The 25,679-nt window shown below is 36.0% G+C and overlaps 1 protein-coding gene and 1 long non-coding RNA gene across 2 annotated transcripts; both read left to right on the top strand.

Annotated features, from left to right (window-relative positions):
* The first annotated feature begins 10,873 nt into the window (after positions 1-10,873).
* LOC140878910 (uncharacterized) lies at positions 10,874-11,608 on the top strand. Its single transcript, XM_073282534.1, has 3 exons — positions 10,874-11,075; positions 11,172-11,338; positions 11,402-11,608. The coding sequence occupies exons 1-3, from the start codon at positions 10,874-10,876 to the stop codon at positions 11,606-11,608; spliced, it is 576 nt and encodes a 191-aa protein (XP_073138635.1).
* Positions 11,609-23,116: 11,508 nt separating this feature from the next.
* Positions 23,117-25,475, top strand: LOC140877436 (uncharacterized). The gene is made up of 2 exons (XR_012149274.1): positions 23,117-23,408; positions 25,229-25,475. It is a non-coding gene; the product is annotated as an uncharacterized lncRNA (long non-coding RNA).
* Positions 25,476-25,679: the final 204 nt, after the last annotated feature.

Below are 25,679 nucleotides of genomic sequence, written 5' to 3'. Positions count from 1 at the left end.
AAAGACTCAAAAATTTGATGCGGTTTTCGAAGAACTGGTTTGTCTCTTCCTGCCTTTTCACAAAATTCTCCAACTGAGCCACATGATCCTCAAAATACCCTACACACTCTTCTTGATGCTCCGGTGGTTGGTTCGCAAAATTTGTGGAGTTGAATTCTGAAGGATATTTGTGACTCCAACCTTGCAATGAAAGATCACAATACCAATGGTAGTCGAAATCCGTCATATCATTTAACAAGTGCATAGCACTGTCTTCATCTCTTCTGAACAGGTGACTGCCAGTGGCCAAAGCTCCATAATCCACCCAACTTCTTGTTGGCTCATCCAAACCACCATAAAAATCTGCACTAGAGTGTAATTCAAAAATTCATGGCATCGAAATTTTTTTGCCAAATCATTGAATCTCCCCCAAGCAGCAAAGAATGGCTCTGAGTATTGTTGGTCAAACCTTGTGAATACCCGTTGATGATCCATCTCCAAGTACCTCACAAGTAAGAAAAATTAAAATTAAAATAAATAATTAAACAAATGCAAGGAAAAAAAAATCTAGTCTCAAGCAAATAATCTATCCTAATATTAAATATACAATCCCCGGCAACGGCGCCAAAAACTTGACCGGTTAAATCCGTGTGATATAAATCTACTGGCAAGCGTACTAGGTCAAGTAATAGTAAAGTGGACTAAGAGTTCAAGTATCGATCCCACAGGGACTGTTGTCAATTCTCAAGAATTAATTATTTTACTTAATCTAGAAAAAATAATAAAAAGCAATTTGAATTAAATAAAATAAGAATATAAAATAAAAACTGCTTAAGAAATAAGAATTAATATAACTAAAGATAAAATTAATTAAAATGAGACAACCAAGACACACGTAGGTACCGAACAAATCATGTAACATGTAGTTGATTCAGAACTCAGATTTAATCTTAATTCACGGGAATTCTCCTAATTTGTTCAAAGGTCTATTTCTAGAACAATCAAACCTACTCAAATATTGACGGATTAATCTTTCGTAATTCTAATCAAATTTGAATGCATTGAATATTTATGAAAATTCAGTTTACACCCAAATCGCACACTGAAACCGAATTCTATTTCTAGTCGGTTTTACCATGTGTTAATTATCAGAGTGATCGAAATCAATACCTCATCTATCGACTTGGAATCGATTAACATGCAAGCAAACAGTTGATCAGGCTATTCACAAGACAAATATAAATCTGTCAATCAATAAAATAAAATCAAGTTTGAAAAATCCCAAACAAACATCCAAGTTTTCTACATGAATTTGTTCGGCCCAATCACGCCGTCTTGGTTGAAAACAAACTACTCAATAAATGAAATTATAATTCAAAAAATAAAAATAAAGAAGAACAGAAGAATAAAAAGTGTATAAATCTTCTCCCAAGCTTTGAAGCCGCCTCCCTTGTGTTGTCTGCGTTCGGAACCCCTTTTTCTGATGCAAAAATCGGTATTTAAGTGTCCAAGGATTTTTAAAAGATAGCCTCCTTTTCGACCAAGAGTTTCCAAATATATGGAATCTGCACGCCACGCTCGCTCGAGCGAGCAACTCTCTGTCCCGGAAGATTTTTGGCAAGTCTGGCTCGCTCGAGCGAGCATCGACTCTCTCTCTCGAGCGAGTGGATTTTTATGCTCCGCGAGACGATTTTAAAAAATTCATATCTTAATTTTTAGCCGTTGGATCAAGCTGAAATTTGGACAGCATCTTTAAAACATCTTAAATTCATTCTGAACGATGGAGATCGGATTTGGATCTCTCTAAAATTAAATATAATTTTTCGATCAAGGCTGCTCCATAATTCACTATTCAAAAATCTATTTTCCTACAAAATTAACCCGGAGAGTGTAATACACACACATGCACTAAAATACATAAAATTAATATGAATGCACATAAAATAAACATAAAAATAACATGAATTAATGCACACAAAATGCACTTATCAATACTCTTCAAACTGAACCTCCAATTTATCAATTTTCCGCTTTCTTAATGTGTTCTAAAGAACTCTACTACAAGATTGATGTCTCCGTGTTGTTTGTTTGTTTCCTCCATCACCTCCTGATCCATCCTCACCAACACCCGAGTCACTAGCAACCAAACTAGACATCCTGTTTAAAAATGTGAAAAGTGAATAACACAAAATTTAATGGCATAATAAATCACGGAATAAATAGATGACACCCGAGTCACTAGCATCCAAACTAAACATCCTGTCAAAAAATAAGAATAGTAAATGGCAAAAAATTTAGTGGCATCATAATAAATCACGGAATAAATAGATGGCATATAGAATAAAACAATCAAACAATAATATAGAGTTATTTGCACCAAACACCCTTGTGAAATATTGAAAATGCACACTTCTCCCTTGTGAAATTTTAATAGGCATTTTCAACCCTAACCTTTTAAAAAATTAGCACACTCGCCCCTTCAGATGAGTGATTGTTGCGCACAATCCCCTCATACGACTGGGCAAAGATTTTGATATTTTTTTTGCACCCAAATACCCCTGTGAAATATTAAAAATGCATATTTGACCCCTGTGAAAATAATTTTTAAATATATTCAACCCATAATATACAATTTTTATTAAAATCTAATTATAAAATATTTAGCAAACACTTTTTTTTTATTAATTTTATTTTTATTTTTAAATTTATTATGATTATATGATTATTTTCTAAAAAATATTATTGTTTTATCTTGTTATCATTATTTTATTAAACTTTCTTCTTGTTTTCAACTTTTCCATTAAACATGCATTCATAAACAAGTATTTAAATAATTTCAAGTGCCAAAATATTGAACTAAACCGATAAGTTCAAATATATTGCTTTTTCGATTTAGGACTATATATTATTGAACTAAAATTTAAATTTTTCGAGAATATGCATTGCACAATCTGTAATAAATAATAAAAAATAACATGTTTATATAATTCTAAATCGAAAAAGTAACATTCATGAAATTATCATTTGGTTCAATATTTTGGTATTTTTAGATATTTAAATCCTTATTTATGAATTATGTTTAATGAAAATGTTGAAAACACGGAGTGATTTGATAAAATAATGATAACGAGATAAAAAAATAATTTTTTAGAAATAAATTAATTAAAAATTAACAATTTAAATTTAAAAATAAAAATAAATAAAATTAAAAATGTTTGAAAAATATTTTATAATTAGATCTTAATAAATATTGTGTATTATTATTTAATGCAAATTCTGCAATTTATTTTAAAAAATTTAGATTTTGGTTCAAAAATATATAATACTAAATTGAAAAGTAATATGCATGAAATTATGATTTTGATTTAATATTTTGGTACTTTTAGGTATTTAAATCCCGTTTATGAATGCATTTTTAATTGAGAAGTTGGAAACAAGAAGAAAGTTTAATAAAATAATGATAACAAGATAAAATAATAATATTTTTTAGAAAATAATTATATAATCATAATAAATTTAAAATTCAAAATAAAATTAATAAAACGAAAAGTGTTTGATAAATATTTTATAATTAGATTTTAATAAAATTATGTATTATGGGTTGAATAAATTTAAAAATTATTTTCAGATGGGTCAAATATGAATTTTTAATATTTCACAGGGGTATGTGGTGCAAAAAAAAAATATCAAAATCTTTGCCCAGTCGCATGAGGGGGGCGTGTGAAACAATCACTCATCTGAAGGGGCGAGTGTGCTAATTTTTTAAAAGGTTAGGGTTGAAGATGCCTATTAAAATTTCACAGGGAAAAAGTGTGCATTTTCAATATTTCACAGGGGTGTTTGGTGCAAATAACTCAATTTTAAATTATTCTCCTATTATTTTCCTTTCTCTCAATTCTCTTCTCTTTCCTCTCAATTTGGGTCACCGCAAGAACAAGTGTTTGGGTCGACCCAAGCATGAGTATGCTTGGGTAAGCTCTTGACGTTTCTGCAGCGCGCTGAAATTGATTTCTGCAGCGCGCCGCGGAAAATACATGCACAAAAAAATCAGGTTTCATTAAATTTAGGATGCGAAACATAATGAGCTAGACTGATTATCAATTCCATAATACATGTTTATTTGTAACGCATTTATTTGTATTTTTAACTGATCTGTTTGTCAAGAAAAATTAGGTAGTCAAATAATTTTTTCGCTGCTAATTTCACAAGTTTGACCAATATTTACATAATTTTGATCGGTAATTACATAATTATGAATAATGTTGCAACATATGGATCCACTAATTTCACAAGTTTGTTCTATAATCATACACATTTTAACATATGAATCTACTAATTTCATAATTTTGACCGATAATTATATATTTTTGACACGTAATTACTCAATTTTGTCTAATGTTCATTGATAATTGTACATGTTTTAACAATTTATTCATTAATTTCTCGAGTATGTTTTATATTCGTACATGTTAACGTATGAATCCGCGAATTTCACATGTATGTTTTAAAATCATACTTGTTTTAACATATGAATCCGCTAATATCACAAGCATGTTAATATATAATCGTATATATTTTACAATATGAATCCGTTAATTTCACTAATATGTTCTATAATCGTACATGTTTTTAAAATATAAATCCATAATTTGACAAGTATGTTCTATAATTGTATATATTTTAACATATGAATCCACAATTTATAACATATATATCCGTTATTTTCACGATTATGTTGTATGATTATACATGTTGTAACATATTAATCGACTGATTTCACGATTATGTTATATGATTATACATATTGTAACATATCAATCATCTAATTTCATGATTATGTTATATGATTATACACATTTTAATATAATAATCGGCTGATTTCACTATTATGTTATATGATTATACATATTTTAATATAAGAATCAACTGATTTCACGATTATGTTATATGATTATACATATTGTAACATATTAATCGACTGATTTCACGATTATGTTATATGATTATACATATTGTAACATATCAATCAACTAATTTTATGATTATATTATATGATTATACACATTTTAATATAAGAATCAACTGATTTCACTATTATTTTATATGATTATACATATTTTAATATAAGAATCAACTGATTTCACGATTATGTTATATGATTATACATATTGTAATATATAATTTGACAAATTTCACGATTATGTTATATGATATACATATATATTGTAATCAACTAATTTCATGATTATGTTATATGATTATACATATTGTAACATATTAATCGATTAATTTCACAATTATGTTATATGACTATCCATACTTTAATATAAGAATCAAATGATTTAACGATTATGTTATATTTACATGTTTTTGAAAATAAATACAATACATGGTCTACCATCAACCAAAAAAATATCCATGGTCTACAAATGGTCGACCATGGTCTACCCAAGAGAATTCTGGGTCTACCATGGTCTACCATGGTCTAGGCAGACCATGGTATACCCAAAATTGTGAAGAGTTCTGGGGTCTACCTAGCTCTTCTGGGCAGACCATGGTCTACCCAGAAATCCTCGCTACAGATCTCATCCAACTTATTTCAACATATCAGTTTTTGATCAACACTTGCTAAATGAAAAAAATGATTTGGATATTGAATTAATTCTTACATTCAACTGATCCAAAAGATTTAATATCGGAGCAGCCCGGTGAAAAGAAGATGAAGAAGATGAAAGTTTTTTCTTGCCGAAAATAAACAAATTAGGTATTGTTAATTAGTTTAACTAATTAATATTATATTTAATTTAAATTTAAATAGGTCAACTCCTTGTTTTTTTTTAAAAAAAATAGTCAAAGTCTTGTTTTTTTAAATAATCTATAAACTAATCCTATTTTTTTAACCAACCCGCTATTATTGGATTTTTAATAATTGGGCCTACAATGAATGAACTTTTAGATTCCATAACTGAAATGGAAAATAAAAAATAAAAAATTACGAAAATGGAATATCCAAAGCCATGTTTTTACAATTATTAATGATCAAACCTCACTTCAGTGTTTGGGAATTTTGGTGAAATTTTGTGAAGGAAAAACTTCTTTTAATGAAATTTTGTGTAGGAAAAATTGTGAAGTGCTTCCTACAAGCTCTCCAAAACACTACCTTAAGTATTTTTGGTCAAATTCAGAGTGTGTCGATTTGAACTCTAATTTAAATATCAAAATGTTATATTATTATATTTTTATTAATATATTGAAATATATTTTTAGTTATGTATGTGATACCCTGGGAAGGTAGGGGTACCAGGGCTATCACTTGGGACAGCGAGCAAGGATACTCGGGATAGCGAGCAGGGATCTAGCCCGACTGTTTTAGGAGAAGTGGTGATATCCCGGGAGATCAGGCGTATCAGGGCTGTGGCTCGAAGAGAAAAAAGTAAGGGTTGAAAGGATTGAGTCAGTAGCTCGGGGTTGGGCAAATAACTCATCTCGGCTGGATATATGAGGAAGAAAAGGCTGGAAAGACCAAGTCCTTGTGATCAAGTCAATACCTATTTTTCAGGAGCACGCTCTCCATGTTTTCTGCTTTAATGGAATAACCCCGCTATTATTGGAGTTTTAATAATTGGGCCTATGAATGGCCTTTTAGATTCCATAACTGAAATGAAAAATAAAAAATTACGAAAATGGAATATCCAAAGCCATGTTTTTATGATTATCAATGATCAAACCTCACTTTAGTGTTTGGGAATTTTGGTGGTCATCGTCTTCATTGATGATATTATTGTCTATTCTCATGACAAGGATGAGCATGCACAGCATTTGAGGATTGTTTTACAGACGTTACGAGATAAGCAGCTGTATGCGAAATTGAGCAAGTGTGAATTCTGGCTTGATCGGGTAGTGTTCCTCGGTCATGTGATTTCTAATGAAGGGATATCTGTTGATCCTAGTAAGATAGAGGCAGTGCTGAACTGGTCTCGTCCGACGATGGTTGCTGAGATTCAAAATTTCTTGGGTCTAGCGGGTTATTACCGTCGGTTCATCGAGAATTTTGCACAGTTGGCCAGACCTTTGACACAGCTTACACGAAAATATGTTGCCTTCATATGGTCCTCGGATTGTGAGGAGTCATTTCACGAGCTGCGTAGACATCTTACTACTGAACCTGTGCTAGCTCTACCTTTTGGATCAGGAGGTTATGTTGTCTATACTGATGCCTCTGGTCTGGGGTTAGGATGTGTTCTGACACAGCGTAGACATGTTATTGCCTATGCTTCTTGACAGTTGAAGACGCATGAGACTAACTATCCAGTGCATGATCTCGAGTTGGCCGCCATTGTATTTGCGCTCAAGATTTGGAGGCATTATCTTTATGGCGAGAAATTTGAGATATTTACGGATCACAAGAGTTTGAAGTATTTATTCAATCAGGCGGAGTTGAATATGCGATAGAGACGCTGGATGGATCTTCTGAAGGATTATGATTGTGAAATCAAATATCATCCAGGTTCTCCCAATCTTACTGTTGATGCCTTGAGTCGGCAGGTGAGACTTTCTGCACTTCAGACTAATGAAATATCTCATATGATTCAAGAGTGTTGTTCATTGAGTTTTATGCTCAAGCACAAGAAAGGGAGGAATGGGATTCATTTGTATACTATTCTATCTAAGCCAGCATTGTATTCTCGGATCAGAGATGCTCAGATATCTGATGTTAAGACTCAGCGTTTGGCACGTCTGGCCAATGGAGTTAATACATCTGGATTCCATTTTCAGGCAGATGGTTTATTGTGCCTATCTAATCGAGTGGTTGTACCTAATGTTGCGGAGCTCAGGAATGATATTCTTTCTCAAGCTCACAGGAGTCGATTATCTATTCATCCTGGAAGTATGAAAATGTATAAGGACTTGCGAACTAGATTCTGGTGGAAAGGGATGAAGCGAAGTATATATCAATTTGTTTCAAGATGTTTGGTTTGTAAATAGGTCAAGGCTGAACACCGACGACCAGGTGGATTACTGCAGAATCTTGAGATTCCCGAATGGAAGTGGGAGCACGTAACTATGGATTTTTTCACCCACTTGCCTATGACGTCACGTCAGTGTGATGCTATCTGGGTTGTTGTTGACCGTCTGACAAAATCAGCACATTTCATTCCTTACAACCGGGAGTATTCTTATGATCGCATGGCACGCTTATATGTCCAGGAGATAGTGCGATTGCATGGAATTCCAGTTAGCATAGTCAGTGATAGAGACCCGCGATTTACCTCACGTTTCTGGGGTAGTTTTCAGCAGGCGTTGGGTACCACTCTGAGTTTAAGTACTGCATATCATCCGGAGACTGACGGGCAGTCAGAACGGACGATTCGTACGTTGGAGGATATGCTACGTTCTTCTGTCATGGACTTTGGTTTATCTTGGCAGGACCAGTTACCTTTGATCGAATTTGCTTACAATAACAGTTATCATCGTAGTATTGATATCGCACCTTTCAAGGAATTGTATGGTCAACGGTGTCGTACTCCATTATTCTGGAATGAAGTAGGAGAATGACAAGTCGAGGGTCCTAAGTTGGTGCAACAGATTGTAGACAAGGTAGATTTGATCAAGCGGAGAATCAAAACTGCTCAAGATAGACAAGCCAATTATGCTAATATTCATCGCAGGCCATTGCAGTTTGAGCCTGGTGAATATGTGTTCTTGCGAGTATCACCTTTCAGGAAGGTGATGAGATTCGGTGTGAAAGGCAAGTTGTCACCTCGTTTCATTGGACCTTTCCAGATACTGGAGAAGATCGGAGATGTTGCTTATCGTTTGGTGTTACCACCATCTCTTTCCAGTATACATAATGTTTTTCATGTGTCGTTACTTCGACAGTACATAGCTGATGAATCACATGTGATTCAGTCTTCTGAAGTTCAGCTAGAGCCAGATCTGTCGTATGTTGAACGACCACTCCGTATTCTAGACAGGAAGGAGAAAGTTCTTCGAAACAAAACTATACCACTTGTAATGGTACAGTGGCAACGCCGAGGCATTGAGGAAGCAACTTGGGAAACCGAGAGCCATATGCGAGCAGAATATCCTGAGTTCTTTGCTTTGTACTTTTAATTACCATGTAAAGATGTAATTACCGTTGTTTTAATAAAACATGGTTTTTTGTTTCATATTGTTATCTTAATTTGTCTTTAGATTTTATTTCGCGGACGAAATATCTAAAGGTGGGGAGAATGTAGTAACCCAGATTTTATTTTAAGATAATAATATGATAATCATGATTAAGGGTCTAGTCTAAACTGCTGAACTGATGAGCAGCTAGGGAATATGAGCAGCTAGGGAAACATGAGCAGTTAGGGAATATGAGCAGCTAGGGAAACATGAGAAGCTAGGGAATGTGAGCAGCTAGGGAAACATGAGCAGCTAGGGAATATGAGCAGCTAGGGAATATGAGCAGCTAGGGAAACATGAGCAGTTAAGGATTATACAGCTAGGGATTCTACGGCTAGGGAATTCTGCTGTTAGTCTGTTAGGGAATTTTGTTACTAAGGAAGTTTGAAAAGCTGCTAGGGAATCCCGACCTGCTGCTAGGGAATCCCGAACTGCTATTAGGGAAGCCCGAACCCTCCAGGACAGGCAGGCAGGTGTGTGGACACTTGCATGAATGACAGTTGGCGCCTAAGCATGAGCTGTCAATAATGGTAGTGACTCAGCTCAAGCATCTGATACGTGGCGTCCTTATAGGAGCTCGGACGTCTCGACGTCAGCTCAAGAATCCCGATCACCCCAAATATTTGTCTATAAATAGGAGCTGGGGATTCGGTTAATTTTCACATTACTTCCATCTCACTTCACATCTTAGCTCGGGAAAGAAGTAGCTCGGGAATTTGGGAAGGAATAGCTCGGGAAGGAAGAGCTCGGGGTCAGACCAAGAGACCAGTTCGGGTCAAGCTTGAGACCAGGTCAGGTCGGGAGTTGACCTAGGACAGCTAGGGGTTGTCTTTTTCCAGCTTATTCAGACTTCGGTGTTAAGTACGTACACATTGACTGAGATTGCCAGCGAGTATACATGTTTATATGTTGCATTTATTTGGCATTATTATATGGCATGATATATGATTTACCGTTTTCCATATTCATATGTCATGTGCATATACACGTTGAGCCTATACCTTGTTATACCTGACTATAGAGTCGCTCAACTCTATACTCGATAGTCTATCACTGAGGGTACCGCGACGACGGGGGCATTTATGTCTGTCTACTCTGGTGTACTAGACAAGTGTGGTTGCACCAAGAGGTTGATCCGTGCGGTGGCAGCACTCATGTGGCGTCGGTACTGAGCATGACTTTTCTGATGACCCTTTACCAGTCATCATGTTGCATGCATTATATATATATGTTTACTCATGTCTATGTACTGGGCGTTAGCGCTCACGTCCTAGTTGTTATCTTGGACACCCTATTCCCTGGGGCAGGTCGCAGGATGGACGGAGCTGGTAGTTCAAGGCAGGACTAGGGAGCAGGAGCCTTGAGGAGTTTTTTTTATGCAGCAGGATTCGATATAGCTGTATAATGTTTACTTTTAAGAATTTCGATATGGTTGTATCAATACAGATTTAAGCCTGGATTTTATTACTAAGCTGATATGTAAATTATGGTTATGTTTCCGCACGTTTTACTCTGTTAAGTTATTTTGCTGTATTAATTGTAATGCATGCTATTAGTTGCCAGTTAGTAGGTGATACCATGCAGGGTCACTACAGTTCCATTGCCAGAACAGGCAGTGATAGCACCGACGGTGCCACAACCAACAGAAGCACCGAGAGTAGAACCGACAGTGCCACAGGAAACAAAAATTCCTAGAACTGAACAAGGTAGTACTTCTAGAGATATGGGGGATATGACTGCTACTCCGATGGAAACTCTGTTGAAACGCTTTCAGCCGTTTAAACCGTCAACACTGAAAGGAACTGAGAATTCTGTGGAATGTGAGAGTTGGCTCGAGGATATTGAAGAGTTATTTGAATCCCTTGACTATGCAGACGATCGTCGAGTCAAACTTGTTATACACAAACTACATGAAGTTGCAAAAGGTTGGTGGATTGCAACACGGAGAGTACTGGAGCATCGAGGTACGGTCATTACATGGTCTGTTTTTAAAACTGCTTTCTATCAAAGATTCTTCCCAGTGTCTTATAGAAAAGAAAAAGGAGCAGAATTTGCTAGCTTGCAGCAAGGGCAATTGAACATTGAACAATATGTTGCCAAATTTACGAGTCTGCTGAAATTTGCTCCCCATATAGCAGACAGTGATGAAGCTCAAGCTGACCAGTTCATTAACGGGTTGAATCCAAATGTCTTTACTTTAGTGAATGCGGGATGACCGAACAACTTTGCCGATGCTCTTAATCATGCAAAGAGGGCTGAAGCTGGGTTCCTGAGACAACGAGGAGCACCATTTGTGCCATCACCAGTGAGAAAAACCCAAGAACATCCACAGATTCCACCACCACCTCGATTTGAAGGAGGAGGTTCTAGCAGTGGTAAGAAGAATTTCTTTAAAGGGAAAGCAAAACAGTTTAAGCGATCTGGAGGTAGTTCTTCAAGTTCTGGTGGATCCAAATAGTTTAGAGTTGGACATAAGTCTAGTGGTTCTGAGGTGTACTGTACCAAGTGTGGAGGTCGTCATGCCAGCGACCAGTGTCGAGGAGTGTTTGGCAGCTGTCATATATGTAATCAGACCGGACATTTTGCGAGAGTCTTCCCACAACATGGTGTTGGAAGTTCACAAGGTGCGGGATCATCGAGATCAATGGCTCAATCTGAGAGACATGAATCTTCTATTCATTCATTCCAACCACAGACTCAGCAACAGGGTAGACAAGGAGGAAGTCATACAGTGATTCAACCTCCGAGACAGCAAGCTCGAGTGTTTGCTTTGACCAAGGAGCAGGCACAAGCATCACCTGATGATGTGATAGCAGGTACTTGTTTTCTTTGCGGTTATCCTGCTTATGTGCTAGTTGATACAGGAGCTTCTCATACCTTTATTTCTGAACAATTTGCGTTATTGTATTCATTACCTGTTGAATCGTTATCTGCTATTGTATCTATTTCATCACCTTTGGGAAAAGGTATTGTGTCTATGAAATCAGTGAGAAATTGTACATTGCAGTATGGCGGTAATGAGATTGAAATAGATTGTATTGTGCTTGGTTTGTCCGACTTTGATTGTATTATCGGTATCGACATGTTAACCAAGTACAGGGATACAGTTGATTGTGTTCAGAAGGTTGTACAGTTCAGACCTGAGATGGCTGATGAATGGAGATTTTATGGTAAAGGTTCAAAATCTCGTATTCCTTTGATATTTTTTCTATTCATGACACGTTTATTGCAGAAAGGAGCAGAGAGATTTCTTGTATATGCAGTATATGTGATGAAAACTAGCCCGAAATTGGATGATTTTCCAGTGGTTAGTGAGTTTGCTGATGTCTTTTCTGATGAGATTCCAGGATTGCCTCCATTTCGAGAGATAGACTTCAGCATTGAACTGATTCCAAGTACACAAACTATTTCGAAAGCACCTTACCGAATGACACCAGTTGAGTTGAAAAAGTTAAAAGAACAGTTGGAAGATCTATTGGCCAAAGGGTACATTAGACCGAGTGTTTCTCCTTGTGGTGCACCGATACTTTTTGTACGAAAGAAGGACGGAACAATGAGATTGTGCATCGACTACCGACAACTGAACAAGGCAACGGTAAAGAATATTTATCCTTTACCTCGAATTAATGATTTGTTTGATCAATTACAGGGTTCGACGGTATATTCAAAAATTGATTTGAGGTTCGGCTGCCATCAATTGAGAGTAAGAGATGAAGATGTATCGAAAATTGCTTTTCGAATGAGGTATGGTAACTTTGAATTCATTGTTATGCCGTTTGGTTTGATGAATGCTCCAGCGGTCTTTATGGGTCTTATGAATCAAGTGTTTCAAAAATATCTTGATGATATCGTTATCATATTTATTGACGATATTTTGATCTATTCCAAAAATCTATATGATCATGCTGACCATTTGAGAACAGTTCTAAAGACTTTGAGAGCCGAAAGACTGTATGCAAAACTATCAAAATGTGAATTTTGGTTGCGGAAGGTAGTATTTCTCGGTCATATTATATCCAGAGACGGTATCTCTGTTGATCCGAGTAAGGTTGAAGCAGTGATCAGTTGGCCTAGACCGACGTTTGTACCAGAGATACGGAGTTTTATGGGTTTAGCAGGTTATTATCGTCGTTTTATCAAAGATTTCTTGAGTATTGCCAAACCTATTACTCAATTCACACAGAAAAATGCACCTTATATCTGGACTGAGGCTTGTGAAGATAGTTTTATTGAATTGAAGAAGAGGCTGACGAGTGCACTAGTCTTGACTATCCCTTCAGGTACTGGTTATTTCACCGTTTATTGTGATGAATCTCACAGGGGACTAGGATGTGTGCTGATGCAGCGAGATCATGTTGTTTCTTATGTTTCAAGATAGTTGAAGCCACATGAGACGAGATATCCAATTCATGGTCTTGAATTGGCAGCTATCGTCTTTGCATTGAAGATATGGCGACATTATATGTACGGTGAAAAGTTCGAAATTTATTCTGATCATAAGAGTATGAAATATCTGTTTACGCAATCTGAATTGAACATGAGACAACGAAGATGGTTAGATTTGTTGAAGGACTTTAATTGCAAAATCAAATATTATCCAGGGAAATCAAATGCTGCTGCAGATGCCGTAAGTAGGAAGGTTTATGCTTTATCCTTATCTACTGTAGGTGTGTCTCATTTGATTGAAGATTGTTCCATTTCTGGATTAACATTTGAGACAGATATGAGTCCTATTCAAGTTTATGCAATTTGATCTGAGCCTGAATTGTTGTTTCGAATCAAGGATGCACAGAAAGAAGATCAGGGAATTCAGAAATCAGTTGAAATGGTTAATTCTGGACATCAATCTGAATATAAGGTCAGTGCTGATGATATCTTATATGTGAATAACCGACTTGTTGTTCCAAATGTTTCTGATCTGAAAAATCAGATATTGAAAGAAGCGCATTGCAGTAGATACAGTATTCATCCTGGTGGCAAGAAAATGTATAATGATTTAAAGAATCATTATTGGTGGAAACAGATGAAAGCAGATGTCACTGAATACGTATCTAAGTGCATGAATTGTCAACAGGTGAAGGCTGAGAGAAAGAAGCCTGGTGGGTTGTTACAGAGTTTGTCAATTCCGGAATGGAAATGAGATCATATTTCTATGGACTTTGTGACAAAGTTGTCACGTTCATCCCGAGGTTGTGATGCGATTTGGGTGATTATTGATTGGTTGACGAAATCAGCGTGTTTCATTCCATACCGAATGACATATCGACATGATCAGATGGCAGATTTATATGTCAAGGAAGTGGTAAGATTGCATGGAGTGCCTAAGTCAATTGTATCTGATCGCGACCCTCGATTTACATCGCACTTTTGGCATAGCCTATAGCAAGCTTTAGGTACACGTTTACATTTGAGTACTGCTTATCATCCTCAAACTGACGGACAGTCATAACAAACGATTCAAACTCTTGAGGATATTCTTAGAGTTGTAGTACTTGATTTTAGTACTAACTGACAAGATTCGTTACCACTTGTGGAGTTCTCTTACAACAACAGTTATCAGACTAGTATTGAGATGGCTCCATTCGAAGCTTTGTATGGTAAGAAGTGTAGATCATCGTTGTACTGGGATGATGTTACATAGGTACCTGAGATTGGTCCTGATATGATTAGAGAGATGACTGACAAAGTGAAACTCATTCAGAAGCGAATGAAGATAGCTCAAGACAGACAAGCGAAGTATGCAAATGTGAAACGTCGACCTTTGAGTTTTGAACAGGGAAACAGAGTATTCTTGAAGATTTCACCTCTCAGGGGTTACTGTTCGATTTGGCAAGCGAGGGAAGTTCTCTCCACGTTTTATTGGACCTTATGAGATTCTAGAAAAGATAGGCGATCTAGCTTATCAACTTGCATTGCCTTCAGCTTTATCTGATATTCACGATGTATTCCATGTTTTGATGCTGAGGAAATATCAGCCTGATTTATCTCATATTATCCAAGTGGATAAAGCTGAACTTGATGACACTCTGAGTTATTTTGAGAAACCGATTCAGATTCTCGATCGAAAAGAAAAGCAACTCAGAAACAATACTATTCCATTGGTGAAGATTCAATGGAGTTGGCATAGAGTTGAAGAAGCGACATGGAAAACTGAAGACGACATGAGACAGAGATTTCCCTATCTATTTCATTGATGTGAGTTCGTATTTAGTTTATGTTATTTATTTATCTTATGTGTTTATACATAATGCTTATATCGATTGCTTATGAATTCGAGGACGAACTCATGTCTTAGAGAGGGAGAAATGTAAGGCCCGAGATTATTTGATTTAATCCGAGTATATTTAATTTGAGAATTTTTAGAGTTTAGATTTAAATTCTAATATTCTTAAATTATTTAGGATTGAAATTGAGTTAAAAGGAGGGCTGAGGTTTGTTTTGAAATTTTTGAAGTTTCTAAGGACTAAATAGTAATTATGGTTATACATATCAAAATTTCATTTGCTTAGTCATATGGTTATACATGTAATTGAGAGAATTCCTTCAGAATTTCATAACAAAACCGAGACTTCATCCTTTTCATTTGATTTTGACTTTCAAATTTTGATATCTTTTGATCCGGCCAACCGAATTTAATTCCGAGCATAGTTACGAAATCCTTGCGACAAGGGCTTCGATTTGATGTAAGTATTTTGATGTTTCCAGCATGTTTGAAAGTTCAGAAATGAAGGGAAATATAATTCGGTTACATACTCATGTTCTTGAGCTTTTATATCTCTTATGTTCGAAACCGGATCGATAAACAAACGTCGTTTGAATTTGATATGATTTTTAGCATGTATGTCAAGATTTATAGATGTTGATTATGATGAAAGTTGATGTATTCTTGCGGGTTTATGTGATGTATGTTGATATGAGATGGATATTCGAGTTCGATATGGTTTCGGTTACCGATTTTCAATCGTTACGCCGCCGATTTATGATTTGAAGCCGTTTTGATATCTTGTTGATAAAGATGAATATTATTGAATGTGTTGCTGATATTTGTGGATTGAATATACATCATTTCAGATTTTATAGGAGCTTGATCAACTCGAGAAGTCTGCTTTCAAACCAAAGAATATTAGAGCAAGGTTTGACGTTGTTTTAGTCGAAGATGGAATGATGAAATGAACAGATTTCTATGTGAGTCGAATAGAGTTTGATATCTACGTTCTTGTTGATATATTTCAGATTCGAAGTCTTCAAGAACCGAGACAAATCTAGAAGGTATAAGACAACATCGAGAGTAAGGAATTTAATACTCAAGAATGATGCTTCTTGAGTTATTCCGCAAAAACCACATACTTGTTTATCGTTTGTGTTTATATTATTGAGGTTGTCGATCCATTTCAGGTAGTGGATCTTTATTTGATATGATATGATATGAGGTATGAATTGATTCTTATGCCAAGGTTAGATGGACCTTATTTTTGAGTCTGATGAGACGACGATAGATGGATATTCATGTCAAGATCGTATACGAATCTTGATGGCAAAGAGAGTGATAGGAATCAATTCTTTACATATGCATTATCTTACTCTATTCTTGAGTCGAGATGTTTAGAGTTGATATGGTTTTATTTTAACACATGTATATGTTGATTATACTGAGAATTGTATTCTCACCAGATATTTCCGGTTGTTGTCTTGTTTTGTATGTGTGCATGACAACAGATGGGGCAGGAGCTGGCCAAAGTCGACGAGGGTAGCTCATGAGAGAAGATTAGACGTGGACTCGGGTTGTTTATAGCTGAATCGGTGTGTACATTAGTCCTTGCAAGCATGTTAGAAAACACTTGAGATTATTGTTCTTAAGACATTGATGAACACTTTTGTAGTTTCAAGCTTTTGTTGGATTTCGAATTGTTAGTTTGATGTATCAACTAGTTATAAACATGTGTAGATCTTGTTATTTGTATTTATACATGTTTTAAACTTGTAAAACATGGATTGGAATATGTTGGAAGGATCAAAGTTTGCTGTCGAAAAATCGAGCAGAAAGCTGCCCAGATCAACGCCCGAGCTGCAAAAAAAATGCACCCCGGGCGCAGCCCAAAATCCCCAACCAGAGAGTTGGGTTAGGGGGGGCACTCGAGCGGCAGTTTTTGACCGCTCGAGCGCACCCCTTGGGAAAAAAAAGAAAATCTTGTTTTGAATGCTTCTAATCCTTGGTACTTTTATCATGTTTATTTACTAATTGCCTTAGGAATGAGATTAGCGACCCGAGACCTCACAACAAGTGGTATCAGAGCGAAGTTAATTCTTGGACTGAATTAGAATGAGCGGGGTAGATCGAGTCTATCTGATTGTTTATTTATTCTTGAAGCATGGTTATTATCTGAACTGATTTAAAGCTTTGATAATTGCAGTGTGCGACCACTCATTCAAAATCGGATGTGGACCTGGGATGTCCCCTGGAAACACTAGAGACAGAACGACCCGTCGGTCGAGTGACTCTCAGTGCTCCAAAACTTCCTAACAAGGGCTGAGCTCCCTATACACAGGCTTATCTCGAAAGATATACTGGCTCAATATAATATGCAAATGCTGCATAATAATCCATGCAATAACATTCAAAACATAGCACATAAATGCAACATATAAATATGCAACTTGCTGCTATCTCAGTCAGTACTTACGTACCTTAGTTACTAGGCAAGCGACACCAGCTCTAAATCCAAGCCTATAGTCCGCACTACAATGCAAAATCTTAAATGTCAAGTAATAACACATAATCATGCAAAAGTCAACCCTAGTCAACTCTGATCAAATTTTGACCGATAAATTGCAAACTTTATTGCGTTCTCACCGCTTCACAGCTTTGAATCTCGAATTGAAACTTGGATATTTGGATCTATCACGTCGAGACGATAAAAAATGGGTAACATTTTGATGGTCATCGGAAATCGGGGAAGACGGCGGCGACGCGGCGTCGATGACAAAATTGCTCCAAAATTCATGAAACTTGGCAGGCTTATAGAGCTTGAAGAGACGATTGCAATGGTATAAAAATCGACCCAATCAGAGTTCACACGTGGCCGAAAATGGCGATTTACAGCGGCGGCACCGGTGAGAAAATGGCATTCATCGGAGTTGGGGTTTTCTGCACAATATATACATCAAACGACCCTTACGACATAAGAAACAAAACCCAACAATCCATTTCAAGTTACCGGCAACGTATGGCGGTAATGCAGCGGCGATCGGAATCGGGTTTGTCGGGGGCGCGAGCAAAAATGTGCGAAATGGGTGTCAATGGAAAGCTCTCGTCGCTAGGAGTCCAACCATGTGCTTACTTTCGAGTTCTGACGGCTGGAGACGGAGATACGGCGGCAAGAAGATGGCGGTGGAGGAGAGAGAAAAAAAAGATAAGAAAAAGAAGAAGAAGACGCGTGAAGATGACGGTGACGAGTACTGTGATATATATATATATATATATATATGCATATCACAAATAAATCCATGTACATGTGTTTAACTGTGTGTACTCTTTTATTTATTCGGGGTTACAATTTGACCCGATATAAATTATTTCAACTCTTGTGTGCTATAAAAATCACATATGTATTTTAATATCGTCAATAACCCGACATTTCTAATACATATTTTAAACGCACAAATCAATTATTTTTAATCTCCTTTAATCCCTTGATCAATTTATTAATCAGGTTTAGCCAATTAATCTTGTAAAATGAAACTGGAATACTACATTCTCCCCCACTTAAGATAATTTCGTCCTCGAAATACATCTTAAGTCTTGAAATGAACTGAATAATAACACATATTCTTATCATATCATTTTAAAAGATACAACACTGAAATTCAAAGAACCATCAAACAACTTTGGTTCCCAAGTGGCTTTCTTAGTGCTTCAACACTGACACTGAACCACAAAAGGAAAAATCTTATTCCACAACACTTTTCCTTATGATTCAGAAAACATCATGGTCTCTCCACACATGTCAAATCTGCATCGAGCTGTACCTAAAATGGTTGTAAGATGTAATACTCATCTGCCACATACCATCACAACAGTGATACATAAAACACATCGTGGATACTAGACCAATATAATTGTAATGCTAGTCTGTACTATATCTCCTTCACTATCCAACATCTCAATTGGACCAATAAACCTTAGAGATATCTTTTCTGTAAATCAATTATATCAACATTAAATCTGATTCTTCAACCTGTCGCTCCCCCACTTCTTCCCAGAATAGTGGAGTACGACATCTCCGACCGTACAATGCTTCAAATGGTGCCATAACAATACTGCAATGATAACAGTTGTTGTATGCGAATTCAATAAGTGACAAATGATCTTTTCAAGATGGACCAAAATCCATAGCACAAGCTTGTCACATATCCTCAAAAGTACAGATAGTACGCTCTGACTGGTCATCATTCTTCGAATGATAGGCTGTATTCAAAATAGTCCCTAAGACATGCTGAAAACTCCCCCAAAATCTGGAAAACAAATCTGGGATCTCAATCGTTAACTATGCTCACAGGCACTCTGTGCAATCGAACAATCTCCTGGATGTACAAACAAGCCATCCGGACAAAACCATAATCTCGGTTATAAGGAATAAAATGCGCTGCCTTGGTAAGTCAATACATCACAACCCTGATAGCATCATAATTCCTCGAGAATTTCGGCAATGGGTCACAAAGTCCATCGTGATAACTCCCATTTCCTCTCAGAAATCGATAACTATGATACGAACTCCCAGGTTGCCGATGTTCAGTCTAAATATGTTGACACATCAATATTAAGAAACATACTGGTACCCAAAGCACTTCATACTTTTCCACCAAAATCGAGTACTCAAGTCTTCGTATACCAAAAGAATTCTCGTACTAATTACTAACATCCTGTCATAACATAAGTGACAACGTCGTTATCCATAATTCTTGGTTTTCTGAATCCTTCAGATTCTCTTCTTGGAAATACTCATTTTTATTCTGTTGACTCAAAAGTCGATTAGTACCATCCCTAGTACTAATAATCTGGTTCGAATAGTGACATCTATATCATAATTTGAGATAATGCTCAAAACAACAATACTGATTATCCTATCATGGATAATAGTAATCCTTGCTGATTTCTGACTTACGCTATTAGATGAACAAAACCGTTTCATCACTCCCTTGCGAAGTCCTCAAATCAATTCAATCTGGCTAAATTCTGACTCGAACCAATCAAATCAGATACATCAATGATCTAACGCATCCAATATACATCCCGAAAAACCAGTGACAACAATCCCGCTAGACCTGGTAACAAATAGATCTCAGCTGCTGTCTTTTTTCCACGTCTACACACTTGTTGTTATCCTGTTAGTACCCATTTGAAGTTCAAACACTTGCTAGGTCAAAATCTGAGGAATATTTTCCACAAATACTTGTGAAAACATACCTGAATACTAAACACCTTAGTACGGTACTCATCTTATCAGTTTTTCCCAATGATTAACCATTGCTCAATCCAAAATGCCCTTTTTACACAAGAAACATTAATCTCCCCCATTATTGGGTTACAACATCTGTATCTACTAGAGATAAATCAAAACATAGTTTACTGGGTTCCCAAAATCACAAGTGTTATATCTTATCATTCCTTCTTAACAGAAGAAAATCCAAAAGATGAACTAACACATTTCCTGATAAATTCTTAATATACCTTACAAACCATGTTCTTAAGCATACGAGCTTACAAAACTGTCTTTAGTACTTTCTAGTCCATAATATCCCAAATCAGTACTGATTAGACTTAACATCCGTATCCATTACTTTTGATCCACTGTAGCTCATATCTAGCCCAAAAGGATCTATCAATTAAATCTATCATTCACTAATTCTTGATTTTCCAGAATCTCACACTATTGATCAACAACTATGATCTCTGTGATTTTGTTCAATGAGAACTATCTGAATCCAAAATACATGGAATAACAAGTTCACTATCCTTATCTCTGACGATGTCAGACGATAATCAAAGGTAATCACTAGCACAAATCCTGCACCAAACTGGATTTATCATCAAACTGTTCCTGTCCAAACCATAGACACTAGTATAATTAATTTTCAGACTAACGATCATTCTATTTCTGTACAACCTCTGTCACTATGAAATCTCATTTCATATCTATGGCATAGTCAAAAGATAATCCAATGATCATTGATAATTTACATGGCTCGATCAACAACTCTGATCTCGTTGCCATAAGTCTGCTCATTCCTAACACTTGGAATTACAAAGTTCTCACTGGACTCATTATTCCTATCTCTGACAGAGTCAGGCGATAGCTAAGGGTAGTTACTGGCACTAATCCCGTACCAATATGGACCTACTACCACTGATTACATCCACACAAGATAAACACAAAAATGAACAAAGCCAAAGCAGATTTTCCCCCAATCTGATATTTGGTACCTTCCTTGTCCCAAAGGAATGTCACACTGCATCTCCGACGAAGTTAGACGATACTCTAAATACTCACTGGTAGAAATCCTTCCACCTACTAGATCAATCTGTTTAGTAAAATCACAATATCGAAAACAAAATCTATCTGCTCAGAATGATTACTTGTCAAGGAAAATATCTTTCAAGACTAATCCTGACAATAGAAATCCAACATCTATATCTCTGACGAAAGCCAGACGATAACTAAATCTCTACGAGAGAATCCGAATAAATATACCCCTACTGTGACTGGTACAAAACACCAAACTAAGGTAGTCTCCCCTGAAACATGGGGTCATACTTCCTCTCCGTCTAGTCATATATCCACACAATCCACAGTACTTGGTATAACTCATCACTGTACCCCTGATGAAAACATATCATCCCTGGTAAATATTATATCTCGACGAAATATTCTAGGGAATATATCTAGAACTATCCAAATGGAAACATGCAATTACCCAGCAAGCCAGTGTAGTTGAACACTGATCAACTAAGTACTGGATTAACTTCAAGAAAATCTCCAAAGATCAAATACCAGAATCACTAATCCTAGTTATGTACAATTCTTATTACAATACCATGAAATAAAAAAATCACTAGAATCCAATTACGTCGAATGATGTAAAATCTTAAACTGAAACTGGTATAACACACTTCTAGAATCATTAGCACCATTGATTCAATACTTACAACTGAAATACTGTTTACACCTAAACACAGTCTTTATAACCCAAGTTAATCCAAAAATATCAGTACTGTGTCCCAAAGAATCCTATTGCATGCTCTGATACCATAAATGTGACGCCTAAAATCCAATCTACTAAATCTCATGCATTAAATAAATATTAGGATTATTATTTTTAGGTTTAATTGATTTAAATTCTTTATGTGAATTATGTGTTAATAAAATATTTTATTATTTATTCAAATAATTTTTATTCTACTAACTATTTAATTAATGTTTTTAATTGTTTAAGTTTATCTGTCTAAATGATTTTATTGTGCAATTCAAATTATTTTAATATTTTAAAGGTTTAATATTGTATATTTAAATGATTTTAATTGTTTAATTTATTCTTTTAAATAATTTTAACTGTTTAGCTTATTTATTTAAATATTTTCGAGTGTCCAACTTATTTATTTTTAATAGCCTAAGTTTAGCGTTTAGTTATTTTAAATTATTTTGAATGTCTAGCTTGCCTATTTAAATTTTTTTTAATTGTCCAAATCATTTTAAAGTTTTTTATTTTCGCTTGTGTAATTATTTAAATTTGCTTTTAAACGTTAGTCTAGTTTGTTTAAATTATTTTAATCGCTCTGTTTATTGTTTAAATATTTTATTTATCGCTGCAACATCAAAATATTTAAATCGTTGATTTTTAATTCCTAAGTTGCTAAGTTGGAGTAGCACCTCTTAGAAGTGTGTAGCACTTTTCCCTATCACCTACACACTCAAACTTAATACATAACCCTAGCCCCAAATTACCCACTCATTTCTCACGCCTCACACACACAACTCACGTTTTTCTCTCATTTTCCCTCTTCTATGCGATCGATTCATCCCCTTCTCCAAGAAATCGATCGGCTCTTCTCCTTCTTCAAGATTTCCACCGCCGTCCCTCCAGCAGCTCCAGCCAGTCACCACCTCCGTCGCAGCTCACCCATGGCTCAAGCTGTTCGAGTCATTTTATTGGCTCGGTTCCAGCCTTAATCGAGCCCCTCTTTCCTTGGTTTATTTAGTTAGGCAAGAATGTGGTTCCTCTTCTTTACCTCGTAGATTATTATATTGTGTGATTGGATTATGTGTTGCATTTCTCATTTTTGAAAGAAACAAGCAAGTGCCCTGCTCGAACCTGCCTCTTTTTTTTATTTTGTTCCATACTCATGCTTGAAAAGTTATGATATTATGTTTCCTTATTGAGGATTGAATGGGTTATAGCTTGGAAATGATGATTTCAATGATGCCATAACATTTTCTAAATTTCAAATTTCGTCCCTAGCATGTGATTCGAAAATTTGTGTGTGATTGTTTGTGATGCTTGGATGGTGGATAGGGGCTACCATGGGTGAGAATGTAGCTCACATGGTAGTATTTGGTTTGGGAGAAGTTAGCTTGTAGGATTGGCATCGAGGCACATCGAGCTTGGGTATGGTTTGGCTCGGTTTTGGGGTTGGCTGGGGTTGCCATCGGGCTGTGTTTAGGCAGGTTTGAGGGGCTGTTTTTAGTGTTGTGAGTGAGTCTAAGCTTTTTTCATGGTCCTAACTTATTGGTTTGGGAGATGGGAGTCAAATAGCTAAGGTTTTGATTGAATATAAAACTAGGACATGAGCAGAATTATGGTTGTGTGGGTGCTGTCCAAAAATGAACTTTTAAAACAGGGTTAGATTCTGGATTTAGTGAAGGGCTCGGGGCTGGTGGTATCATAGGATGTTAGGGAAACGACGTTTCAAGCGGATTTCAATTCGGTTGAGTTTTCCTTAAGTTCTAAGCATTTGATCTATGAGGTGCAGAATTTTGAGTGTTTAAGTTGTTGTCCGGTATTGAATGTTTAAAACAGGGTTAAAGTCAGATTTTGGTTAAGGACTCGGTTCTGGAATTAGCCTAAGAGGTTAGGTATATGTCATTTCAAGCGGGAATCAATTCGGTTAAGTTTTGGTTGAGTTCTAGGCTATTGATTTATGAAGTGCAGAATTTTTGAGTTCTATGCGTGCTGTCTGGAAAGTTTAGCTTACTGGTTAAGCAAAGAAGAGAAGGGCGCCTTGAGGATGACTTCCTTATTTAGTTTTAAGAGTGAGGGAGTTGTGGTTTCAAACGGAATCCTTTTTAAAAATTATCGAGCGAGTTATAAGAACTTCGGGCGAACCTCTCGAATTATCTTAAGCGCTAAATTATGGTTTAGTTTCCTATTCTTTGGTTTGGCTCCTAAATCACCATCCCGATCATCCAGGTGTGAGTCATATGCATGATTATCGAGTAATATTTACATTTACAACATATTTACATATGCATGCTAAGTTCATATTCAAGTATGAAAGGAAAATATTTTTAGGATCAAAATGAGATGATTGTGACTATAGAAAGTATGGGTTTGGAAGAGTTAGGAGACGTTCTGACTTCCCTTACCAAATTTATGGGTTTGGACGAGTTGGGAGAAATCCTGGCTTCCCTTACCAAGTATGGGTTTGGACAAGTTGGGAGAAATTTGGCTTCCCTTACCAAGTATGGGCAAGACGAGTTGGGTGTTATCCTGACTTCCTTGCGGCATAGTGCACTGCAGCCATGATCATGATCCAAATCACAGAGTCACAATCCCAGGATCTAAGTTCAATATTTATGACTATGTTTCAGTATAGTTTATTCAGTTATTTATGTTCGACTTAGCCATGCATATGTTTCATTCATGTTCACTTCATTCTTTTAGAAACCAATTGTTTAAGTTAAGGGCACAAAGTATTTTACTACAAGATATTTTTAATCTGTCTGTGCTTATATTTATGTAGTACTCGTTATTCCCCCCATATTCTTGTTGAGTCTTTTAGACTTACTACATTTATTGTTTTCAGATGAGGAGTATTACATTGAGATCGGGGGCAAGACTATCGAGTGGACTGCGATGCGGGCACGACACATCCCTCCGACCTATGCTAGTCTTCTGCAGAAGTTTTATTTTAACACTTTAAAGTCTTTTATTTTGTCGATTGGATAAATGTTATTGTAAGGATTTATAGAATTATTTGTGGGCATGTAAATATGTAATTGCTTAATCTTTTGGTGTTCGAAATGTCGAATTTTTTCTCCGGTTCTCGTTTCTTTCTCGATCTAGTTTATTTAGTGTTGTTGTTTGCATTTTAAATTTGTTGTATGTGACAGGTGGTTTGTTATATGAATAGATAGGTCATGCCAAAATTTTTGAAAAATCCGTATTTTATTTAGTTTAATTTAAAGTGGAGTCTGGGTCGTTTCAATAAATATAATGACCCGCACTGTGATCACCTACTAATCAAAAACTTAGGC

Source organism: Henckelia pumila, chromosome 2 (genome assembly GCF_033568475.1).
Source record: "Henckelia pumila isolate YLH828 chromosome 2, ASM3356847v2, whole genome shotgun sequence".
Classification (NCBI taxonomy): Eukaryota; Viridiplantae; Streptophyta; class Magnoliopsida; order Lamiales; family Gesneriaceae; genus Henckelia; species Henckelia pumila.
This window is presented reverse-complemented; position numbering and strand designations above follow the sequence as displayed.